The sequence below is a fragment of the Barbatula barbatula genome (assembly GCF_947034865.1).
Source record: "Barbatula barbatula genome assembly, chromosome: 2".
Classification (NCBI taxonomy): Eukaryota; Metazoa; Chordata; class Actinopteri; order Cypriniformes; family Nemacheilidae; genus Barbatula; species Barbatula barbatula.
The window spans coordinates 12,065,618-12,082,633 of record NC_136767.1 but is presented as its reverse complement, the minus strand read 5'-3'; the positions used below and the strand labels follow the sequence as shown (position 1 = coordinate 12,082,633).

Below are 17,016 nucleotides of genomic sequence, written 5' to 3'. Positions count from 1 at the left end.
GAAAAATTATCTGGGCCAGATCCGTAAACCGATACAAATACTGAACTGATTGCAGTTAGAATGTTTAAGCTGAAACCTCTATCTGGCACGGATCTGGTTCACAATCAGAAAACGTCTCTGAGCTAGAAACGGAGGCAAGGGGCTTAAAACAGATCTGGGCCAAATGTAAAGGCTATCTGGGCACCCAATATGCCACACAAACTGCATAGCAACACCTTGTAACCACCAAAATACGGCCTAGAAATCACCCAGAACAATATTGAAACTGCATATCAACCCCTTAACATGTAACATTGCTCGTTTCGCTAGCAACATAACTTGCAACCTGTAACACACTATCAAGTGATAGAGTGCGAAACCGCTTTTATTTTGAAATTTGTCCTCCCGTGCTCTTACTCTATCTCTCATATATACGCGCATAAGAAACCAACGAGGGCTGGCTTGACCGTCATTTTTAAAGTGGAGGCTGGCCTGACCGCAGTCAAATAGTTGTTGTTCCTCGAACATACACGCGGGAAGGTTCAGCCACAGTAGATGCTACACACGACTACAAATATGCGGACACGCTCGCAGAAAACCGCGTCAAAAAAATGTAAGCAAACTGCTCTTTGGATCGCTTTTCTTGATCTGTGCTAGAACCAGCTCGTTTGATAACCACTGGATAACAGTGAGTGGAAGAAAAGACGGCTGCATGACTTTTTTGTACTACAATACAATAATAGAAAATCATGTTTTTTTTTTGTGCAGGTTCACCTAAATGTGAGAACAAAAACACTATTACCAAAGGGAACTATAATGCTGAAATAAAAACCAAGACCCCACACACTCGTAACAAAAGAGGGAGACAAAAAAACACAAAAACATCATCATATGTTAATGGTCACAGTTGCAATGAAGACCCACACCCTGGTGGTATAAATGGAAATGTGAAGAAAAGGATGGTCATCCGTGTCAAGAGTTCTGCAAAACACGCGGGTGGGGAAAGCAGTAGCAAAGAGAAGAAGCCCAGTTCTTATGATCAATGGGTGGAAGGTAAATTTCCATGTAGAGAATGTGGCGTGGTTCTCGAGAGCAGAAAGGACCTTATCGATCATAACCAGATGACACATCATCAATTACGTCCATGTAATTGTCGTGTGTGTGGCAACCGCTTTGCTAATCAATATACACTGAAACTTCATATGCGCACGCATTCTGGGGAGCGTCCTTACATCTGCAGCATCTGTAAAAAGGGTTTTACGCAGAAGGGCTCTCTGAACACCCACATGATTCTGCACAGCGGTGTTAAAGCGTATAAATGTGCAGAATGTGGCCATAGGTTTGCTAGATCCGGAGATTTGAAGTCACACCAGAAAATTCACAGCGATGAAAAACGCCACAGTTGTAGCGAATGTGGTAGGTCATCAGATAAAAAAACAATACTTTAAATTGTGATGATTGCTTTATAACCCAGTGTTCTCATATATTTGTCTCTGGTCTCTACTTTAGGTAAACAATTCCACCGAGCTGAACATTTGCGGCAGCATTTACTAATTCATGCTGGAGAATTACCTTATTCCTGTACCGTCTGCAATAAGAAGTTTCGTATTTCTAGTAACCTTGCTGCTCATCAACGCACGCATACAGGAGAAAAACCTTTCAAATGTTCTGAATGTGATATGTGCTTCAGACAGTGGGCCCACCTGAAAGTACATCAAAGTGTGCATTCAGATGAACGTCCGTATGCATGTGAGCACTGCGATATGAAGTTCTCACGTTTGGGTTATCTGCGCAATCACATGCAAATCCACACCAACAACCGACTTTTTGTCTGTGAGGACTGCGGTCACTGTTACAGAAGCCAGAGTAACTTGGATGTCCACCGTGCTGTGCATTCTGAAGAGAGGCCGTTTAAATGCTCGCTGTGCGACAAGAGCTTTAAACAGCATCCAGGACTGATGAGACACAAACTTGTCCACACAGCAGAGAGACCACACCAGTGTAAGATCTGCAGCAAAACGTATCGCAGCACAGCAGGACTGCGTTTACATATGTTTTCTCACACAGGTGCTCGTCCTTACATTTGCAGTGAGTGCAAAAAGGGCTTTAGAGATCCTGGTGCCCTCACGAGACACATCCGAACGCACACCGGAGAAAAACCTCATAAGTGTGAGCTTTGTCCAAAGGCATATTCCCAGCTTTCAGGCTACTATGCTCATAAGCGTATACACACTGGGGAAAAACCCTACAAATGCTCCCACTGCGCTAAAGCTTTTCGACATCGGAATAGTATGAATGCCCACCTTTTATTCCACACTGGACAGGCTCCTTTTCCCTGCCCAGAATGTGGAAAACTTTTTAAGCAAACTAATAGTTTGAAAAAACACATGATAACATTTGGCCACAGTGACAAGTAAAGAAAGCTGACATCAGTACAGTGAAAAACGTGTAAAAACTAGAAATTCATAACCAAAGAACTTGTAAATAAGTAGCTTTAAGACGTTGAAGGAATTTCACCCCAAATTGAAATTTCCGTCATCATTTACTTACCCTCAAGTTGTTCCAAACCTGTATAAATATCTTTGTTCTGCTGAACACAGATCTGATCCCCTTATTACTGCCAGATTACGGAAAATAAATACTATGCGAGTCAATGGGAGATGAGTTGATCGGTTAGATTACTGACATTCTTCCAAATATCTTCCTTTGTGTTCAGCAGAACGAAGAAATGTGTTTAGGTTTGAAACAGTTTGAATCTTAAGGGCAAGTAAATAATAACAGAATTTTCATTTTTGCCATGAACTATCCCTTTAAGACAAGATGTTAAGAGTTAATAAACACATATGTACCTAATCTTATTCTAAATGTGTCTTGTTGACACCTAAAAAAATGGTTGACATTTTAGAAGTTAGTCTTGACAGATGTTGGTTTTCCTTTTTGTGTAAAAAAACAGCATATATGTATTTGATCATGTATTTGAAAATGTTTTTGCTGTCAAAAACTGGAGCCAAATCTCACTAAGAGAGTTTTAAATAAAGTACACAAGCCTGACTGTATGTGACCTATTCATGCGTGTTTAACCTGTCTTCTATTTATACATTTTTATTCCACCACATCTAACTAGCTTAATTAGTAAAATTATACAAATGCATGTGGTATTATTATTGTTGAACTTAAAAAAATTATCTTCATCAAAACTTATCTTATTGAGATTACATTGGGGTGATTATTTATTTGGGTTTCTAGTCACTATGCACCACTACACCAAGGTAAGTTTTTGTACATGAAACGCACGTCACTCTCTGTGTGACGTTCTACACACGTCTGTGAAATTGTACGCAAGTCTGTTCCGTCCCTATGGCTGCAAGAGACGCGAGATGGTGAGAGCTTACTTCCACAAGCCCTTATCTGGCGAAAACACCTTTTAAACCTATTAGCTAACGTTCGGTGATTCAATAACAGGCAGACAGACGTGCGTTGGTTATACATTTGAGTCCGTTATATTTTGATTTAGTTTAAGGAAGAGGATTGACTGCGAGCGAATGTATCAACCGCTTTATCCAGGTTTGGTTAATGATATCTGGTCAATAAGTGAATAATTTTTGTGATTCAATGCCACATTCGTCTTGACATGCATCTAAAATATGTTTAACGCAATGCAACGGTGTTACTTTTATTAAGTATAACGCCTTACGCAAAGCCGATATCGATCGTAGAGGCCTATTGCTTAGAAGGGATTTCCATGTCCTGATTTTCTCATAAATAACATTCGGTGGTTCTCATAGCATCGAAATGGCTAAAATGTATCACAAAGAGAAAAGCATTCAGATCAAGAGCAGCGCGTCTGCGCTGTACAACAACCTGAGCGTCCTGCGCATCGCGCCGCGCTGCCTCACATATTTCACCGTGGTCCATGCCAACGTTGTGAACATGGTCAGCGCTTCCTGGGATGGCCTGAACTATTCCCATCGACAGCTGCAGTCTAAGGAGGGAAACGTGGCCACCAGCTCCTCACTTATTATGCAGGTGAGACGAATTTTCATTCCAGTTGATGCTAGTTTGAGTCTTGAAGATACAGTAGCTTGCCTTGGTGCTTTCTTGGGTTTGACTACAACAAATGCCATCTCTCCGACTTTTTTTTACTTTTGTCTGACAGGCAGCCTGGTGTGTACTGCCCTCCAGAGATTTGCTTGTCCTCACTTCCCAGAAAGGAATCCAGGTGTGTTAAGTGTTAATGCCAAGCTGTGCACTCAATCATTTATTTGCCTCGGGACCAGGACTAAAGTATGTTTATCATTAGATGTACGAGTCTGATGGATCTATTATGGTGTATTGGCACGCACTGGATACACCAGAGACCCCCACAGGTTAGTTGAGGGGTGAAACATTGGCACTTAATTTTTTTAATGAACTTGGTAAGATGCATTTTTGTCATTTACATTTAGTCATTTACCAGACGCTTCTATCCAAAGCGACTTATAAGCGATATGTCAAACAATACATGTTTTTTTATGATTGCTGTTTCTGGTAAATCATGATCTGTTGCGTTTTCCAGCTAAGGCGGTGTTTGCACGAGGAATTGCAGCAGTCCCGGAAAAATACATTTGTGTTGGTAAGTGGAAAATAAATGCTTCTTCTCTAAGCATGTCATCCCTTAGATATGCATATTTACCAAAATTCCCCTCAAATATATTTCAGGAGTCTCATCTGGCTCGGTGCTTGTGTTTGATGTTCCCAGTAAAGGCAGTAACATCACTCTGTCTGAGGTTCTGGAGGAACACAAAGAGGCCATCACAGATATGGCCTCTGAGTGTTCAGGCAGTCTGGTAATAACCTTTTTTATGCTGAGTGTTGTTTTTGCATATGAAGGACAGTTTTATCTGTTTTCTATATTTGATTCAGTTTATTAATTTAACTGTGCTGTGTGTAATTGTTTTTAGGATCTATTGACAAAAATACAATATAACATAAATATGACTTCAGATGTGTATAAAGACATGTTTTTAATACCTTAGGATGAGCTATTTCTATCTACATACACTGCGGGTCCCCTGACATGGAATTCGCCATGTTGTTTCTACGGTAGCCATAAACGGACAAACTGCTCTACAGAACGCGTTTCATAAATACTTTATCTCCGTTGGCAAAGAAGAAAAAACGTAATAACTTCTTAGCCCTGTGACAGCCACCTTAGTGCTCTAAGGGGTAGAGTGAGCTGTTGGTTGCAATTCGCAATCTTGCCGCTAGATGCTGCAAAATGTTAGACACTGGACCTTTAAGTGTCTGGTGGCCCAAGTGTTTGAGTGTTAAATTGGAATCTTTTTTCTTTCAGGAGTGCATTGCTGATTTAGTCAGTGCTGATGACTCGGGGTTGCTCTGCATGTGGAAATCGGGAGATGATTTTCAACTGCTCAACAAGATTCCTGGTTTTGAGTATGTTTTGAGTAAAGACATTCATAAGATGCCAAATACCGTTTCATAAACCAAATACAGTTTGTCAACTTAAACAACAAATCTTTAATTCATAGTATTCAACCTAAAATACAGTATAATTTAAGATGTCTGTATTAAATCTTGACTATTTAACCATCCAATGCATAGAAAAGCATTTAACAACGATTTAAATGTACCACATACTGTATATTAAACATTATTGTCTTTATAAGATGTACCGTTATCTTTTTCTCTAAGTACAAGTTGCTCTTCAGTAAAGCTGTGGAAGGGAACAGTTATTGCAGGCTATGGGACAGGACAGATCCGTCTGTATGAAGGGGTCACAGGTATACTGCATGCAGAAGTCAATGCCCATGCCCGCTGGATATACTCTTTGGACATTGCCCCTTTCACTGGCCTGGTAAGATAATTATATAATGTATGCAATCTACTGTACAGTATTTTGCTTACTGCATTTATCTTTTATTTAAAGTAATATTTTAATTTCGACGTTATTTCTATTCAGCAATATTCTATACCCTGACTCATGTATTGATTTTGTGTTTTGTTCAATGAAAAAGCTGCTTTCTGCAGCAGAAGACTCTTGGGTTAGAGTATGGCATCTGACCTTTTCCCCAGAGACTAACAGCGTAGAGGTGAAAGCCATACCCTCACAAGCACTATGACTGCACTAGTAGTTTCATTCAATACAAAAAAAACATTGTGAACCAGGTGAAATATCCAGACATTTGTCAAAATGAATTCAATATGGTAAAACGTGGTGATAATAATACAAATAATCATTATTTAAAAATGAGCATGCAAAAGGCTGGGGATTATACACAAACATTGTGAATGTCAAGTGTTCAGATATTAGATGTTAGATTTGATAAATCATATACAGTACTTGCCAACACCTTTCTCTTTCTATTCTAGATCGAACACATGTACAATGAGAGTGTAACTGATACTCAGATCTGTGGAGCAAAGTTCTGTGATGGAGACGGCTATGCTTTCGCAGTTACCGGTTATGACTTGAGTGAGATTATTCGCTACACCCAGGCGTAGATGGTATATAACATTCACTCTGCCACTAGACATCTCGTGTGAGGATCACCTGCAGCGGTTGCTATAGTCTCCTATGACATGTTCCATGGGAAGTCTGTTATGTCTGGATATATTTGTGTACTCCATCATCAATGTGCAGGCATGATTGGCAGATTCAGTCTTGATTTCATGTATGTTTTCTAAACACAGTAGGTTAAGGTAGTGACTGAAACGGGCTAAAAAGCAGCACTTTGAAGAGCAGGTGGCAGTGCTGTTGATGATTTGTACTGCCAGTTGTGAAGTACAAATTATACTTTTAGCACTGTCATACTGGGGTTAAATGCATGATAGTCATAATAGAGAATGTATGATTCCCTCCTATTCTGGGTGCAGAGAATCATAGAAATAAATGTTCAAAAGTTTTGTTAACTATTTGTGTCATTTCAGTCACATTTACAGTAAAACAATATTTGTTAGTAAACTTAAATAAGTTGAAGTAAACATATTTATCACAGTAAGGATATTAACACTTACTTCAGTTACAAACAAAATTAGTGTATAAAATATTTATTTAAGCTTTTAGAAATTAAATTCTGCAGATGTTATGTTTATCTGAATGAAATGTAAAAATATGTTTTTTAGAAATGAATACATTGAAGCTATATATTTCAGAGTGATGTTAAAGCCAATATTTTCTTATTTTCCATGTCATTTTAAAACTATATCAGTGAAAATCCAGTAAAGGGGATTATTCATATATCGTCTAGATTTTGTATTTGTAAATATGTACCAGTAGATGGCAGTAAAACTGATCTTTGCATACATTTTCTTTCTTTGAGGTTTCCTTTGCAGCCCTAAAAAAACCATCAAGAATAAAACAAGGATTAAACTGTTAAATTCTATTTTATTTAGTTAAACAGTGTATATTATAAAGATAGGGTTGTTTTCAATGACCATACTAATATTATAAAATTATCATCATTTTAAGGGGGAACTCTGCCGAAAAATAAAAATTCAACCATGAATTACTTTTGAACGACATGAGGGTGAAAAATAGATTTTCTTGTAAAAAAAATTTCGAGGTAAATTATCCATTTAGCTTCCTTTGTGCTTTTTTGTTTGACTTTAAGACAGAAAGAGATTTTGATCTTCAGATGTACCCTTCATGCACCTGTTATCCTTGTCGTTGCTATTACCACACTGTAATATTTTGTTGTTATTACATCATTCATCTGAGCAGGTCTCAGGTGTGTTTCTGTTTTTAGGTCATTGCAGAACACCAAAGGCATGCAGATCACATTAAGATATTTTATCAGCAACCCGCTAACAATATTTGCTATGTACTCACTATATTTCCCCAAAAATATTTTTGTTTATCATTTTATAACTCTGTTTTTGTCTCTGTGATATCAAAACATAATCATCTATTCCAGCTTGTTGTTCAACAAATGCTTCAAGTATTTCAACTTTGTCCTATGAATGACACTTTCTCTGTGTTACAAAGAGAGCGTGAATATCAATGATACATAGAGATTTGACCATCAGATTTGATGTTGGACAGAGAGGGAGTCTGGGTAGCATTAATGAGATCTCTATTGGATCTGGGTTTAATGGACTTATGTAATGCTGCTGTGCAGCACTGGAGCAAAGTGCTGAAGAGATGTGTTTAAGGTCATTGTTTAGTGGGATTTGAGGTAATACACACTATGGCTGGCTTATTGGCCAGAGTAAAATTAAATAATGCTCTCCACCACTTTTCATCTGAGACCTCCTTAGGAAGGGACAATGCCAGCCGACATGGCACAATGTAATACACTGGACCCGAATGCTGATTTATTACAATTTAACAGAAGAGAAGGAAGGGGCGGGCTGGATAAGGATTAATATGTGGGCAAATGAGCATTATGGATGTGACATTTTCAGTCAAAACTTGGAATCTAAATTCTCAGAGAATGTATTTATTACCAATAAACTAAACCATCTGTTTGAATTGACTAAACCGCTAATCGGAGTCGAGATATCAGAAAATATTGGTCTATGGATAGGTTTTCTATTTTTAAAGAGGGGAACATGAATAAAAAGATATGGATGTGACAAAATCAAGATTTCTACTTGCACATTTTTGAGAGACAAGATTGGAAGCTACTGCTCCATTCATCACTCACAGGTCACCCCGCTGCACACGTCGGATAATTTCCTCATCACTCTTGATCTCAACCTAACTTCTCCCGACACTAAACACATGCTCCTCCACTGGTCACATTGCGGTGCAACCTCCGAACACTCTCTCCCTCCCGCTAATCTTCTGCAATCTTCGCCATCTCTCTCTTGGATACTAACAGTACCACTCTTTGCTCCACACTTATTTCCTGCAAAGAAAGCATATGCCCTCTTACATCTAGGCCATCCAGTGCACCCCCTTCTACCCCCCTGGTTATCTGATGTTCTCCTTGAGCATCTTGCCACACTCAGGTCTGCTGAGAGAAAGTGGCATAAATCTAAAGAACCTACTGACCTCTGTCTCCATCAGTCTCTCCTCTCTTCTTTCCCTACTGATGTCTCCTCTACAAAAACTCAATACTACCCCGCTAAAATCAACAACTCTCTTGACTCTCGTACTCTCTTTAAGACCTTCTCTGCTCTTGTTTGCTCGCCTGCCCCCTCACCTCCATCGGACTTAACAGCTGATGATTTTGCATCTTTCTTCGTACAGAAAACAACCACAATCAGTTCTCTGCGCCGCCACCTCTGGATCACCACAAAACACCTGACACATGCTCGGTCCTCTCTTTCTCTCTCATATCTGAAGATTACTTTTCCAAGGTTATTTCTTCTAACCACCTGCCTGCTAGATCCCATCCCCACTCATCTCCTCCGGGCCATCTCTCCATCAGTTGTTCCTTTTCTAACCAACATTATGAACTCGTCTCTCACCAATGGTACATTTCCCACAGTCTTCAAAGAGGCCCATATTACCAAGCTACTGAAGAAACCCATTCTTAATCCTGCACTGTTAGATAACTACAGACCGGTATCTCTCCTTAATTTCCAGAACTCCAAGATATCAACCAGTCCTGTATCTCAGTGTTAAGAGCATGACGCTAAGAACGGCAAAGTCGTGGGTTCGATCCCAGGGTGTTGCATATACTTAGAAACAAAGGTTTAGGATAATGCAATGTAAGTCGCTTTGGAGAAAAGCATCTGCCAAATATGAAATGTAAATGTAAAAGCCCTGAGACTGGAAAGAGCACCCTAAAACTCCTTCGTACTGCTCCAACTGAATCTATCTGCTACCTTTGAAACTGTTAACCACCACATCCTCCTGTCGACCCTTAAGGCTATGGCCCAGATAGCAAAAAATTTGGGCCAATTCAGGCTTACATTTGGCATTTCAGGATTAGTTCTGGCACAGGTTTTTTTCACAGTATAGTGTGAAACAGCATAGGGCTGAGCTTTGGCATGAGTTTGGCCAACCAAAAGAATTAAAATGCAAATGGCTTTAGTGGCTGAGTTTTGGCTGGAATTTGGTCCACCAGAAAAAGAAAATGGTCTGCTGCAAACCTGGGTGGGTTTAGGTTGGGTTTTGGTTAACCAAGAGCTGCAGCTGTGTCAGCTCTTTGTCAAGAAATCTTGTCAGGTGTTTGTATGTCATACAACTTTTATCAAAAGCTATATAAATAATGAGGGATTCAAATATAATTTTGAGGTAATGTGCGTTTTTGTAAAATTAATTAAATTAAATAGGCTAATGATTGAAAATGAAATCAAGTTGATACATATTTGAAACCTTCAGTAAAAGCTATTTATATAATGAATGAAATTGGCTGTTATAAGGAGGTAATATGCATATTTGTAACTTGATGGCTGTTTTGACAAGATTAACTTGATGGGCAGTTAAGACAGAAAAGGTGTCAATGTTCAGAATAAGTACCAAACAATAATGAAATGGTTTTGAATGAAGTAAATGGTTCAATCTGCAGAAAACATGCAAATTGTGTGGGGGTGTTTCTGATTATTGTTGGGAGTGTGAGTTACCATCCCTTTCAAAGTTCAATAGCCTTGGACTGAATATGTGTTTAAGAGTTTATGCCTGAATCGGTGTGAATTAAATTGTTCCTACTAAAAGTCATACCTGCCTTAACAGCACCAACTTATAAAGGTTAATTCACCAAAATAGTATTTTTTATATTACAATGGAGCAAATGGTACAAAATAGTACAATGGAGAAAACACTAGTTAAACAATGAGACACACTCTGACAGTCAGCCAAAGGGTACAAAGATCTGATTGATCTGTCAGTAAAACAGTTTTGTGAGATGAAAAGTAATAGCCTATTTAAATAAATATATAATTAATTAAAACACTATAAATTATAACAAATACATTCAGTATTTTAATTGGTTTCCATTCAGAGTTGGCAAATTTGGAATGTCTGTATATAAAGGAAAGAAAAAAAGGTTTGCCATCTTTTCACTTGTTAATGCCTTCCCAAGAAACAAACTTTCTCTGTATGTCTGACGATGATGTAATGTAATGCATCTAGGAAAAAGTAGTTTATTTAAAATTTACAAAAAAGACTACTTTTCCAAGTGTGCACGGTGCGGCGCTTGTTGTGTGACACCGCGAGAAAGATCGAGAGCCGAATGTTATGCTAAATGACTAAATGAAAGTTGTTCATTTAAAACAGCGACAAATCCAATAATTCCAAACTACTATCAGTAAATCTACATTTGATAACACAATTGAACTGCGTTGCTTTTGCGGTATTGTAATGTCAAGCACAAATCGGTCTGCGTGAGCTCCACCCACCAGCGGAACCGGAAGTTTCGTAGCAGCCGGCAGCCACTCATATAACCGTATGCCCTGGATGTGAAATTCAAACTGCTGTTTACAACGTGCTGGATTGTTGTCTCGTTGTTTTGGATCATTGTCTTACACAAGGTGGGTAACGTTTCTCTTTTTTTAAAGCAATCTAAACCTAGTATTAAGTTTTATTTGCAAAGTGCTGCAGTTACGTGTGATAGAAAGTATGTCGACTATGCGAAGTGAGCGGAAAAACATGCGCAAAAGGGCGGCTAGACGTGTCGATAGACTGTTTGAATCTTTGCAGAAAAAGAGACAAAGCCCAGGGACTGAAGATGCATTTTCTGGTGTTGCTAGTTTTGAGACGAATGTTGTATATGAATGCAAGGAGGTTGCTAGCGAAGGGTGTAATGCTAGCGAAGATTCTAATGCTAGCGAAGATTCTAATGCTAGCGAAGATTCTAATGCTAGCGAAGATTCTAATGCTAGCGAAGATTCTAATGCTAGCGATTCTGAAACGTTTCCATGTAATGATTTGGCAAGCTCCTTGTCAGACTGGGCAGTTAAGTTTGCTGTTTCTTTAGTTGCTTTAACAGCACTTTTGTCTATACTTAAAGTATATCATTCATACCTTCCAAAAGATGGGCGTTCTTTGCTCAAAACAACAAAACGTTACATAGTGGAAAAAATTTCAGGTGGTACATACTATTATTTTGGAATATTAAAATCACTTCGTAAAACGTTTGAAAACATGTCCTTTAAAGTTCCTGATAGACATGTTTTCAAGTTACAGTTAAATATAGATGGTCTGCCTTTGTTTAAAAGTTCATGTCTTCAGTTCTGGCCAGTGTTGGGTATTTTGCAGGATTGTGTTAATAGAAAACCATTTATAATAGCTTTGTTTTGTGGTGTTAAGAAGCCAAACCCTATTTCAGACTACCTCGATGCCCTTGTTAAGGAGATTAATAGTTTGACAGAAGGGTTTGTTATAAATGGTAAGACTTTTGGGTTCAAGATAACTTCAGTTATATGTGATGCTCCAGCCCGTGCCTTTGTGAAGTGCATTAAATCTCATACTGGCTATTCTGGGTGTGACAAGTGTGTTCAGTCCGGTGTTTACTCTAATCATCGCATGACTTTCCCTGAGAGTCATGCATCTTTAAGGACTGATGAGTTGTTTAAGCATGTTGTGGATGAAGATCACCACATAGGACATTCACCTCTTGTTGAAACCAACATAGGTATGGTCAGTTGCTTTCCTCATGATTACATGCATTTGGTGTGTCTTGGTGTGGTTAGAAGGCTTTTGGATTTGTGGATGACCAGTTCTGGACCGTTACGATGTCGTCTTTCTGGACATCAGGTTAAAGCTATATCTGAAAGATTAATTAATTTAAAGGTTTTTGTCCCAGTGGAGTTTGCCAGAAAACCAAGGAGTTTGGAAGAAAGACTCAGATGGAAAGCAACAGAATTTAGGCAGTTTCTTTTATATACTGGGCCAGTTGTTCTTAAAGGTTTTCTGGCTGAGCAAGTGTATAATAATTTCATGCTTTTGTCTGCTGCAATCCGCATTTTAGCAAATCCATCATTCTGTTTAACAATGAATGACTTTGCAAACACTCTGCTTGTTTCGTTTGTCGAACATTTCAGTAAGTTGTATAGCCCAGATTTAGTGGTGTACAATATACATGGATTGATTCACCTTAGTAATGATGTTCGACGTCATGGTCATTTAGACCTAATATCAGGTTTTCCTTTCGAAAATTACTTGCAGAAATTGAAAAAAATGGTCAGGAAACCTCACAACCCCTTAAGTCAAGTAATTCGAAGGCTGTCTGAAATTGCGGCTGTGCACACAAAAAGCAGTACTGAAGTTCGGGGATTAAAATCTCAGACAAAATTCATGCACACAGATGGGCCAGTACCACAGTTGTATGATGGAAATGTTGAGCAGTTTAGAGTGTTAATTAGAGACGGTGTTGTTATTAAAACTTCAGAAGCTGATAATTGTATAGAGGTTAATAATGTTGTTGTTCTAGTACAAAACATTATTTTGTTTAAAGGGAGTGTTTTTGTTGTTTATAAAGAGTACACCAAGAAAGAAACTTTATTTGACTACCCAATAGATTCTCGGGAATTAGGAATTTTTGTTGTTTCTGGCCTGTCAATGGAGCTGAAATGCACAGGGCTTAGACAAAAAATACACAAATATGTAAGGTTGCCTCTGGAGGGACATGAAAGGTTTGCTGTCTTTCCCCTTCTACATTTAATATAAATGTTTTTTTTGTTGTTGCTTTCAGTTACATTTTTTCAGAATTTGTTCTAAACGGGGACAAGTTTGTTTGTTCTACACTATACACTAGTAAGTATGACTCCTTTGAATTTTGCACTTTACTTTATATTACTTGTCTATTATAAAATGTTTGTTGAAAATGTTTATCTATTTGTTATTTTAGCGAATATGTACCACATTGTAAGCTTTATTGATACCCAAGAAGTGGAGGTTGTGCCTGCAGTCTGGGTCAAGAATGGTGTTTGTTTATGGCCTCCTTATAAGGGTGAAGGAATTCAGAGGGCAACCAAGTGTATGGAGCAACCAAAGGAGTCTTGGTCTCCGTATAAAGTTAAAATCATGTATACTGCAGGTATGTATACCTTTTTTTGTATTAGATACATTCAATTGAAAAGGCAAAAAATTTCTGATTTGTTTTGATATTTAAATTCTGTCTTTGATAGAACTCTACAGTGAAGCTCGTCGAAAGCTTCCGCTTGCTGAGCAGCAGACTGATCTCCAGTCTGAGGCAGAGCCCGAGTCCCAAAGGCCACCAAAACGCAAAATGAAGTAAAATATGCTTATTATATTAAAATACACATTATATACAAAGCAACATGCATGTTAATGATCATACACATCTTACTGTTTACACCGGATTTTGCCCTTGAAGATTATCTTCATGTGGACATGCCATTACTGCTTGCTTAGACTTTTTATTTTTGCTCTCTAAAGGCGAAACAGACGCTTGCTTGATCATTATGAGACCGATGATGATCAGCCAATTGCACCAAAAAAGGACAGCCTGCCACAAGCCCCCAAAATACAGCAACTACCTAAAAGGGTTTGGTCATCATCCAATGATCTCCAAGAAAGTATTTATGGACAAAGACAACCTCAAAGGTCCCCACTGGGTATCGCACAGTTCCCAGAAACACCAGGACAAACATTTTTGGACATGAGTCCTTCGTATGAATGGGAGGAGAGAACTCTTGGCTCATCATTACGGCAGGCAATTGATCACCGTAATGACCAACTGTACTGTGCTAGAACAGCACAGCACATCACTGGTCTTCAAAGTGAGCCTATGTTGCAGACCCCCAAGCAGGCAGTGGAATCAGTGTCGCATCACTCCTTGACGCCCAGACTCCAGACACAGTGCCTCCCAGGCAATGAGCCATTCCAGACAAGTAATTTTTGTTTTCTTATTCATAATGACTGAATGTTAGTATAAGCCTGATGTTATATGAGGGAAGTAGTGGTAACCATATCATTTCTGCATGTTTTGTTTTAGCACTTCTTCATGATGTCCTAACAAAATTGGAAATTGTCATGGAGCAGCAGAGGGACATTTTAAGATTGATTCAAGATATGAAACAGAACAACACGAGGGAGATTTTGGAGGAGGAAAACTTGAATCCAAAAAGATTTCCGATTACTGATTTAAGATCCTTAACTTCCATGGAAAGTGATCTTCGATCCTCTTCGGAAATGAGACGAAAAGTGGTAGGTCACATTAATGGTTATGCATGGTGCCCTAATGCCTTATCACATAACTGTTTCTAATTAATGTTATAAATAAAGTGTATGTTCTTCATATGGATCTAAATACTTAATTTCTACATTTCAGGTACTTGAACTTGGATTGCTTGGTGGAGTGGACTTAAAGGACACGGTCTGGAGAATCATGAAGGAGACAATAAAAAATGATTTTGCCAAAACCATAAACTGGAGAGGTATAAACGGGAAAACGCCATTCCAAAGTTTAGAGTTTAAGAGTGTTGTGATTGGTAAGTGCTTAAGGTTTTTAGTCTTTGAAAAACCTTTTTGTCAAATGTCAATTATGAATGTTGATCTGTCTTGTTTCGTTGGTACTATTCTGCTGTTCCTATTTATAAATTTTTATAGTAAATTTTTCTAACTCTGTATATTTATGGTCACATTCTAGAAGCTGTAAGAAGAAACTCAATCTGTTCCCAAAAAACTGAGCAGGAGGTTGAAAAGGTCATTAGACGGTGGTTCTATTTTGCTGGTGACCGTGAGGGTGGCAGGAAAAGAAGAACACCCTTTCAAAATGTTTGAAAATAATTAAGTTGCATTTTTGTGCATTTATTTTTTATTGATTTTTTTTAGCAAATTCCTTTTATTTTGTTCACATATGTAAATATATATTTAATAATTGTTATTATTTCATTTAATTTTTCACATTTACTTTTTCTATTATTGTTTTGCAATTTTAAACAGTATGCACTACTCTATTTGTAATATCTTACCTCTGTGTTAATAAAACTACATTTTCAGAGTTTGTGGATTGAATATTTATTTTTTGATTTTATATTAACTAAGGGTGCATGCAGGCTGAGTTTTGGGGTAATATTGGTCATGTTAAGGCTGTTTTGTGTAAGTTTGGGGGTGGGGTTCAGGGTAAGTTGTGGTTGAGTTTGGGGTAAAGGTGTTGGCAGTATATGGCAATTTTGTGGGATACACGTGGGGGTTTAGGGAGTGTTCTGGGACAGTTAAGGCTGGTTTTAGGGACTTGAATAAAGTTGTGGGTGAGTTCTGGACTGTTTCAGGCATGGATTTGGTTTCTTTTAGGCAAGCAGCTTAAGGGCCAATCAAGGGAGTGGGTCCGTGGTGGTATGTGTGCCATAACAACAGCCATAATTCAACCTGTTAAGGCCCACAACCAATTTGCTATCTGGGGGGTGTTTGGATAAAAGCGTCTGCCAAATGAATAAATGTGTCTCTGAAATGGTGCTACAATGGTTCAGGTCTTATTATAGGTTTTAGGAGCCTTGCTATTCTCCATATACGTACATGCTGCCCCTTGCAAACATTATTAGAAAACATGGAATTAACTTCCACTGTTATGCAGATGATACTCAGCTATATATCTCACCACGACTATGGTTCCTTCCAGCTATCAGTTTTTTTCTTATTTCTCCTGTAAAGCTGCTTTGGAACAATGCACATTGTGAAAAGCACTATATAAATAGAATTTAATTCAAATGAGAGGCTAAGGGGGTTTGGAGGATGGTAGAGACGTAAGTGACCGCAATCATTAATCTTGGCAAAGGCACATGTTTTTCATTGATGAGAAAGGGATGGTAAAAACAACCTTTGATTAATCGGTGTACATACTTAAAGTTGTAACAAAACAACAACATGCCTGTATTTCATCTTATTTTTAACAGCGGCCAAACCCAGCGACCCGACTTTGATGTTCCGCAAACAAAAGCCACGGGCCGCATCCCATTTTGATTAATTTGGAGATGACTGGATGGAGGATGCAGCACTCACTCCCCCCTCTGGACTTTTTATAATCTATCAGTCTTAAAGCTGAGCCTGCTGGGAAAGCTCACCACACAGGGATTGACAAAGTAATTCCTCACCAGTCTGGAGCTGAGGAAACAATGGCGGAAATTAGGGAAAAGTGTCTCCTGAAAATAGTTCATTTAAATAGAACAAAATCAGCTGGGGGG

The 17,016-nt window shown here is 38.5% G+C and overlaps 3 protein-coding genes across 3 annotated transcripts; all 3 read left to right on the top strand.

The window, feature by feature from the left end:
* The first annotated feature begins 464 nt into the window (after positions 1–464).
* LOC306904150 (uncharacterized protein) lies at positions 465–3,046 on the top strand. The gene is made up of 3 exons (XM_079473873.1): positions 465–592; positions 748–1,395; positions 1,489–3,046. The coding sequence occupies exons 1-3, from the start codon at positions 535–537 to the stop codon at positions 2,394–2,396; spliced, it is 1,614 nt and encodes a 537-aa protein (XP_079329999.1). The 5' UTR covers positions 465–534; the 3' UTR covers positions 2,397–3,046.
* A 191-nt stretch (positions 3,047–3,237) lies between these two features.
* On the top strand, positions 3,238–7,353 carry wdr54 (WD repeat domain 54). Its single transcript, XM_079451151.1, has 10 exons — positions 3,238–3,359; positions 3,765–4,005; positions 4,136–4,198; positions 4,280–4,346; positions 4,535–4,591; positions 4,678–4,805; positions 5,312–5,412; positions 5,671–5,833; positions 5,994–6,068; positions 6,349–7,353. Exons 1-10 carry the CDS (start codon positions 3,337–3,339, stop codon positions 6,478–6,480), a joined length of 1,050 nt encoding a protein of 349 aa, XP_079307277.1. The 5' UTR covers positions 3,238–3,336; the 3' UTR covers positions 6,481–7,353.
* A 3,971-nt stretch (positions 7,354–11,324) lies between these two features.
* On the top strand, positions 11,325–15,839 carry LOC306905196 (uncharacterized protein). The gene is made up of 8 exons (XM_079475641.1): positions 11,325–11,400; positions 13,563–13,624; positions 13,719–13,907; positions 13,999–14,104; positions 14,270–14,724; positions 14,829–15,040; positions 15,165–15,324; positions 15,483–15,839. The coding sequence occupies exons 3-8, from the start codon at positions 13,724–13,726 to the stop codon at positions 15,614–15,616; spliced, it is 1,251 nt and encodes a 416-aa protein (XP_079331767.1). The 5' UTR covers positions 11,325–11,400; positions 13,563–13,624; positions 13,719–13,723; the 3' UTR covers positions 15,617–15,839.
* Positions 15,840–17,016: the final 1,177 nt, after the last annotated feature.

Coding starts and splice junctions, on each gene's coding strand:
- LOC306904150 (XM_079473873.1), top strand. CDS start 535: ATGCTACACACGACTACAAATATGCGGACACGCTCGCAGAAAACCGCG. Junction 593..747: donor GAAAACCGCGTCAAAAAAAT/GTAAGCAAACTG, acceptor TTTTTTGTGCAG/GTTCACCTAAATGTGAGAAC. Junction 1,396..1,488: donor CCACAGTTGTAGCGAATGTG/GTAGGTCATCAG, acceptor TCTCTACTTTAG/GTAAACAATTCCACCGAGCT.
- wdr54 (XM_079451151.1), top strand. CDS start 3,337: ATGGCTGCAAGAGACGCGAGATG. Junction 3,360..3,764: donor GCTGCAAGAGACGCGAGATG/GTGAGAGCTTAC, acceptor TGGTTCTCATAG/CATCGAAATGGCTAAAATGT. Junction 4,592..4,677: donor GGAAAAATACATTTGTGTTG/GTAAGTGGAAAA, acceptor AATATATTTCAG/GAGTCTCATCTGGCTCGGTG.
- LOC306905196 (XM_079475641.1), top strand. CDS start 13,724: ATGTACCACATTGTAAGCTTTATTGATACCCAAGAAGTGGAGGTTGTG. Junction 13,908..13,998: donor TAAAATCATGTATACTGCAG/GTATGTATACCT, acceptor TGTCTTTGATAG/AACTCTACAGTGAAGCTCGT. Junction 15,041..15,164: donor CGGAAATGAGACGAAAAGTG/GTAGGTCACATT, acceptor TCTACATTTCAG/GTACTTGAACTTGGATTGCT.